At 48.1% G+C, this 7484-nt stretch overlaps 1 protein-coding gene across 1 annotated transcript; it reads right to left on the minus strand.

The window, feature by feature from the left end:
- Positions 1-5500: 5500 nt before the first annotated feature.
- Positions 5501-7264, minus strand: TLCD2 (TLC domain containing 2). The gene is made up of 4 exons (XM_045983724.1): positions 7089-7264; positions 6809-6891; positions 6516-6598; positions 5501-5953 (listed from the first exon to the last, which is right to left on the minus strand). The coding sequence occupies exons 1-4, from the start codon at positions 7262-7264 to the stop codon at positions 5501-5503; spliced, it is 795 nt and encodes a 264-aa protein (XP_045839680.1).
- Positions 7265-7484: the final 220 nt, after the last annotated feature.

The raw sequence follows: 7484 nt of genomic DNA on the forward strand, positions 1-7484 counted from the left end.
CTTGACAATTCAGTTATGGAGATTTCTGTTTAACTAATTTTCTTGTTAACTCACGATTAATTTGGCTAAAAGAAAATTTGGGTTTCAAACCTTGGCATTGAAAATCACTCTAAATTGTCTGAGTGCATTGGCTTGCTCTAAGCCCATTCTACTGAATAAACTGGGTTTGCTTTTTCATAGTGGAGGATCTTCGAACACTTGAGGGCTTTGTAGGTCAAAAAGTTGGTGCCAAGAGGAGACCTTCCCAAGCAAAGCTTCCACAATCCAGTATTTCATTATAAATCGGACCATTAGAGCCAAGAAGTGACCCAAAGAGACCACATTCACAAAAGACTGATCCAATTATTTACATAGCAATTTATTAATTTATGATCAGGATAATGGTTTGAGACCACATAATACCAATGTCCCCCATCCAAGAAAGCCACTCCCCTGTGCCAGAAGACAAATAATTCATCAGCCAGTAGCTTGGTGGCATGGAGTCAGTCTTGAGGACCACTTCACTAAGCCATGATGAGGTCTCACAGATCACTGCCACGGTGACCCAACTCATCATACCGAATGCAGCATTTGCCAACCTCTGTGTGTTTGAGCTTCTCTCTTCTAGGGACCCAAATGACCATGCCTCTGAAGGACCCATCATCTGTATCTGGTCCACACCATCTATAACTGGTCTACTTGGTGACGAATCTACTTAATCAGTTATAATCATAATGCCATCCTGCCTTCCTGAAGTTTCGCTGGGTCACCATGATGAAGATTTGTGTGATCCCCATTTGTTCAGGTGTTCCCTCATGTCCTATCTCCATGGGTAGCTAATCTCACCCTTCCTGTACAAGGTTGACTAGTTAACCCACAGAAACAGCCATATTTCTATAGCAGTCAAGATCTTGATAGATCTCACAGATACTATCAACTATTACCTGGAGGGGTACTCATTGGAAACATGAATTTATGATAGTGGCAAAAGAAAACATGGAGGGCTTAGAATGAATCAATACTGACCTCAACACATACTTAGGGAACAGATTCCTGACATGGGTTTGACACATTTCTTTGCCTTTGAAAACTCAAGACAATGTTTTTGTTAATCCAGACATTCAGTGAAGATGGCAGATTGAGTTTTGAAGATGCTACTTCTATGAAGGACACACACACTTTGATAGAATTCTATTTCTCCACGTCACCTCTTATATATTTGCCTCTCTGGCTCTTGTGTGATTACATGAAGTATCTCTGCTCTTATTTTCTGCCTGTATTTGCTTCAGGCTGTGGCAATTTCTCCTGTCTCTATTTGTTATTCTTCTCTTTGTGCTTTAATGACTCTGTGATAGGCATCTATCACAATCCCTCCCTTATTTTTTCCCTATCTCTAGTCTTTCTTTCTTCTTCTCTTCATCTATTTCCTCCTTTTCCTTGTTCCTTCCTTTGGATGTTTTTGTTTTGTCTGTCTGTCTGTCTGGTGTTGTGTTTCTTCTTCTTCTTTTTTTTTTAGATTTTATCTTTTTTAAGATTATTTATTTATTTATTTATTTACTGGACAGACAGAGATCACAAGTAGGCAGAGAGACAGGCAGAGAGAGAGAGGGAAGCAGGCTCTTCACTGAGCAGAGAGCCCGATGTGGGGCTTGATCCTAGGACCCTGGGATCATGACCTGAGCTGGAGGCAGAGGCTTTAACCCACTGAGCCACCCAGGTGCCCCTCTTTTTTATTTTTTTTAAGATTGTATTTATTTGACAGAGAGAGAGAGATCACAAGTAGGCAGAGAGGCAGGCAGAGAAAGAGGGGGAAGCAGGCTCCCGCTCAGCAGAGAGCCCGATGTGGGGCTCAATCCCAGGACCCTGAGATCATGTCCTGGGCTGAAGGCAGAGGCTTTAGCCCACTGAGCCACCCAGACACCCCAAGATTTTATCTTTTTAATGTAATCTCTACACCCAACATGGGGCTCAAACTCACAACCCTGAGATCCACATGCTCTATTGACTGAGCCAGTCAGGTGTCCTCTTTCTTTGGATGTTTATTTAATCAGTTGTCACACCCACCCCCGACTCTTCTTTCCCTCTCTGTGGTTCTCAGTCCCTTTGCCCATTCTTCCATCTCAATTTACATCCCTGATTCTGACTTCTCTTCATCTTCCTACCAGTCTCTGCCTATCAGTTCCTGTCAGGCTCTGTCTTTGTGTTTTGCACTGTAGCTGTTTGTCCTTTGTCTTTCTGCCTGTCTCCAACTCAACATATTTCCTACTTTCTTTTTCTGCCAGTGAATCTTCCCTTTGCGTGCCTCCTCCACCTTCTGTCCTTCTGCTTCTCAGCTCCCCTGACTAACTCCCCTCATCTCTATTTCCCCCTCTCTCTTGCTCTGCCAATCTTTCTAAATGCCTCTCTTACCTCCATCTCTCCTGAGTCTAGTTGTTCCTCCTTGTCACTGTTTCTTTGTTTAGACCATCTGTGCCTTATGTCCTTGGGGTCCCTTCCTGTCAGCTCTTTTTTTCTATTTTTCTGTACTGATTATTCTATATTGAATAATCCATATAGAATAAATATAACATATTCTATACTATATTTTTCTATACTGAAGACCATATACTGATGTTTATGACCATTTTACCAGTTCCATGACTTTCGTTCCTGTTAGCATCCACGACACTTTCTTAACATTTCTACCAAGGATTCCCTGTCTTGCCCTCTGTCTCTCTTCACCTCTGTCTCTTTGATACAGGTGGTCCTTCTCTTTCTTTCAATCTGTCCCTCAATCTATGTGTATCTATTTCTAAAGATTTTTTTAAAATTTATTTATTTGACAGACAGAGATCACAAGTAGGCAGAGAGGCAGGCAGAGAGAGAGGAAAGGAAGCAGGCTCCCTGTTGAGCAGAGAGCCCAACTCAGGGCTCGATCCCAGAACCCTGGGATCATGACCTGAGCTGAAGGCAGAGGCTTTAACCCACTGAGCCACCCAGGCACCCCTGTGTGTCTATTTCTATCATTCATTTTGTCTTTCTCTAGCTTAGCTTTTGGCCAGGATTTTTTGTTTTCACCTTCCTGTCTCTTGCTTTTGCTCCTGTATCTTTTCTGTGGACAATTAAGGGTTATCTCTTTCTATCTGTTGTGTAGTAGAATAGCAATCTTAATCTTTACACATCCTATAACCTGGCTGTTCTGCCTGAAGAAAGGAGAGATTCTGTGCCACAGTTAAAAGAAGGAAAGAGGGATGCCTGGGTGGCTTAGTGGGTTGAGGCCTCTGCCTTCGGCTCTGGTCGTGGTCCCAGGGTCCTGGGATCGGGCCCTGTATCGGGCTCTCTGCTTGGCAGGGAGCCTGCTTCTCTTCCTCTCTCTCTGCCTGCTTGTGATCTCTGTCAAGTGAATAAATAAAATCTTTAAAAGAAAAAAAGAAAGACAGACAGACAGCAGAAGTGGTAGGGGAGAGGGTGGCTCAGTCAGTTAAGTGTCAGACTCTTGATTTTGGCTCAGGTCATGATCTCAGGGTTGTGAGATCCAGCCTGGCATTGGGTGTGGAGCTTACTTTAAAATAAAATTAAAGGTGTGCCTGGGTGGCTCAGTTGTTAAGCATCTGCCTTCCACTCAGGTCATGATCCCAGGGTCCTGGGGTTGAGCCCTGCATCGGGCTCCCTGCTCAGCGGGACGCCTGCTTCCCCCTCTCCCACTCCCCCAGCTTGTGTTCCCTCTCTTGCTATGCATCTGTCAAATAAATAAAAATAAAATCTTTTAAAAAATTTAATTTAATTAAAAAAAAAAAAAGATTTTTTCCTGTCTCTTAAGTGAGATGAGAGAATGAGAACTGGGTGGTAAGAAATTACCCTAGGGGTATCAGGGTGGCTCAGTCAGTTAAAAATCTGACTCTTGGTTTCAGCTCAGGTCATGATCTAGGTTTGTGAAATGGAGCCTGCTTAAGATTCTCTCATCCCCCTCTTAAAACAAAATAAAAAAAAATACAAATGGCAGGGGAGAAAAGAGAGGGAGAGCTTGCAAATGAATCCTAGAAGAGAGTTAGATATTCCTTAATCCCTTGCAGCCAAGTGAAAGCCTCCCTTCATCTGTCTTCATTCTTCCAAGAAAGCCTGGGCCTTGGAAAAACGCTTCACTTGGCACCCAGAATGGGTGTTTGAGTCCCTGCTATGGCTCTGGACTTCAGTACTTTCCTAAGAAGACAGACCTAGTCCCATGCTCATTCCTTTAAGAAGCTGCATTTTCGGGTGCCTGGGTGGCTCAGTGGGTTAAGCCTCTGCCTTCAGCTTGGGTCATGATCCCAGGGTCCTGGGATCGAGTCCCACATTGGGATCTCTGCTTGGCGGGGAGCCTGCTTCCTCCTCTCTCTCTCTCTTCTTGCCTCTCTGCCTACTTGTGATCTCTCTCTGTCAAATAAATAAAAGCTTTAAAAAAAAAAAAAGAAGCTGCATTTTCTTTGAAGAGGTCAGAAGATAGTAAGAAAATTTAAAAGGCAGATGCTAGGCTTTTTAAAAATTTAAAAGGCAGTAGGACTCGCGTTAAGTACAAACATGGTAGTGTGGCTTCAAGAACCAGAAGTCTCAGCAGTGACTGTAGTGGACCAGTTCTTCTGTTTCTTGGCCACTAGTATGTCCATCCCTACTGGCTATAGATAGCACCTGTTGTGGCCTCCTCCGCTGCCTGGAATTTGGTCACAAGTGAGGTCTCTCTTCCCTCTGAACCCAACCCTTCCACATCAGATCTCTCTGGTCCTAATAAGACCTCACCTTTGGGAGCGCCTGGGTGGCTCAGTTGGTTCAGCGTCTGCCTTCAGCTGGGGTTGTGATCCCAGGGTCCTGGGATTGGGCCCTATGTTGGGCTGCTCTCCCTCTGCCTACCACTCCCCCTGCTTGTGCTCTCTCTCTCTGTGCCAAGTAAATAAATAAAATTCTTTTTTTTTTAAAGATTTTATTTATTTATTTGACAGAGATCACAAGTAGGCAGAGAGGCGGGCAGAGAGCGAGGAGGAAGCAGGCTCCCTGCTGAGCAGACAGCCCAATGTGGGGCTTGATCCCAGGACCCTGAGATCATGACCTGAGCTGAAGGCAGAGGCTTTAACCCACTGAGCCACCCAGGCGCCCCAATAAATAAAATTCTTAAAAAAAAAGAAAACAAAAAAACCCCCTCGTCTTCCTTCACCTGTTCCTGTACTAAAAGCTGAGGATGTCATTGGCAGTTTCACTTAGCTTCATGCCTCCTTCTTCCCCTTATTGGCAGCACTGGCTGTACCTCAAGTAAGTTTGCCGCAAGAAGCAGTCATCTGATGATGGACTTCACTGAACAATAGCCCAGTTTCCCACCCATCCATGAACATCAGCATTTCTTCTCAGATCCTAGGAATGGGGGAGGGGTGTGAGTTACTTGGAAGAGGGACTGAGATACTGAAAATTCAGCCCAGTCCTTACCCCACAATGGACTGGACACTGTAGACCACGATCTCCCTGTCCTGGCTCTACCTGCCCCAGGCCTGGCAGAAGAGGAGCCCGAGGCCTCTCTCTAGTCTTTCAGGAGGAGAGTGGCATCATCCCTGGCAACAAGCTCACCATCACGACATCTCCTTGTGGCCGCAGTTTCCTTGTGTCCCGGGATGGGTGAGCGGGGCCGAGCCCGCAGGACATCATTGACCAAAATACGTATGCCCAGTGTGATGCTTATGGCACCCACAGTGACCAGCCCAGTCCCACTAAGGATGACCAGAGGGGGAGGCACCTGGTGTTGCTGCCAGATTAGCCACAGACTCATCCAGCCCAGAGGCACTAGGCGGAAAAGGGGCAGGGTGGCCAGGGTGGCCCAGCTGGCCACGCTGAAGGCCAGGGATGGGGCCTGGTGAGAAAGCAGCAGCAGTTTCCGTAGGTGCAGGCAGACAGAGTTCAGCTCCAGGAGCAGAGACACCACACAGAGGCCCATGTAGTGGTTGGACAGAATGGCAGTGCTGAGGCAGCTCACAGCCTGGGGAACAGGGGTCAGAGGTCAGAGGACCTTCCATGATCTCCTGCCCACCATGTACCAACAAACCAGGCCTTATTAAAACAGGGGCTCCCAAGGGTTTTGTGGCACCCTATCAAGAACCTGCCCTTTATAGTTGCCCTTATGTTGGGGCCTGAATGGCCTTAAAATATGCCTTCCACAGGATGGAAGCAGCCTTGGCCCAGAGGCTATCTCGCCTGGGGCAGCAGCAGTAACTGCCTCCCCACAACTTCCAATCCTGCGCTTTCATGCCCCATGCCCGTTTCCTATACTGGGACTCCCCTTTGTCAGAAAAGCTCCAGACGCAACATTTCTGCAACCAGATGGGATGCCAGAGGGAATCGAAGCTACTTAGGCAGTGCTCAGACTCCAGCTGTGGCCAGCACTAAAACCTCTCCCCTGCAGACCAGCCCAAAGTTGGGGAGATCAAGCACCAGCAAGGGTCAGAGACTCTGGGAAGTCATTGGACAGAAACCTGAAGAGAAACCGGGGACCCCAGACTGAGCATACCACCCTTCCTGTGTCTCCTTTCCCTAAGTCTCACCACTGAATGATGACAGAGAAGTTCCCAGGCCTGGCCCAAAGTCTGATTCAACAGCATGTCAGCTCCAGCCGCCAAGAAATAACCTATGGGCGTGGCATGAGGGGGGGGAGGGGCGTTAGGGTTCCCTAATTAGTATCTCCTGAAGAGAAATCTTCATCCCCTCCTTTTGCCAGGTCTTTCGTTTCCTTCAATGAAGTTGCCAGAAACTTTTGACCTCTAAAGAAAGGGGACCTGGAATTATCATTGGTAGGTTGCTCCCCGACAAAACGGCCCAGCCTTCCCTGCAGACTCACCCACGGACACAGCCACCAGTACCAGGGCCCAGGATGGGTGGCCGTTAATGGGGTCAGCAGCCATCTGAGGGTACAGCGACAACCTGTAGGAGGTCGGGGACCGTGGTCAGCATCGTGCAGACTCAGACCCCATTATCCCTCACTCACCCATTCACACCCCCATGCCATGTCAGACTCTCGAGGTTCCGTTCGATTTCGAAGGTGCCCGCCGGGTCTTTCAATCTCAGCTTTTCACCCCTCACCCTCACCTCGGTGCCTCCCGAACCTCTATACCCCGCACCCAAGCAGCGCCCAGACCCCTGTGAGCAGGCTGTGCACCAGGGAGACACAGATGTTCCGCCACTTCCAACGGTCCTGGGCAGCAGATCCTGGCGTGGGCAGCAGCTGCAGCGCCCAATGCAGCCCCCGGAAGACGGCGAAGGAGGCGCTGGTCACAAGGAGCCCCCAGGACGCCATGGCCTGGCGGGCGGGCTAGGTCCGGTTCAGTCCCTTGGACCCCCGCACTCTCAGCCGGGACTCCTCCAAGGCCAGCTGCGGGGACTGTGAGCTAGCTTCCAGACAAGAATGGGTCTATGGCCTCCCCCAGCCCACAGAGGCTTTGGAATCAGCTGTAACTTTTCCAGGGTTTCACCACGCCCCCATATTTCGGCTAGGTGGCGATTGGAGCAGCCGTGGG

The sequence above is a fragment of the Meles meles genome, chromosome 18, assembly GCF_922984935.1.
Source record: "Meles meles chromosome 18, mMelMel3.1 paternal haplotype, whole genome shotgun sequence".
Lineage (NCBI taxonomy): Eukaryota > Metazoa > Chordata > Mammalia > Carnivora > Mustelidae > Meles > Meles meles.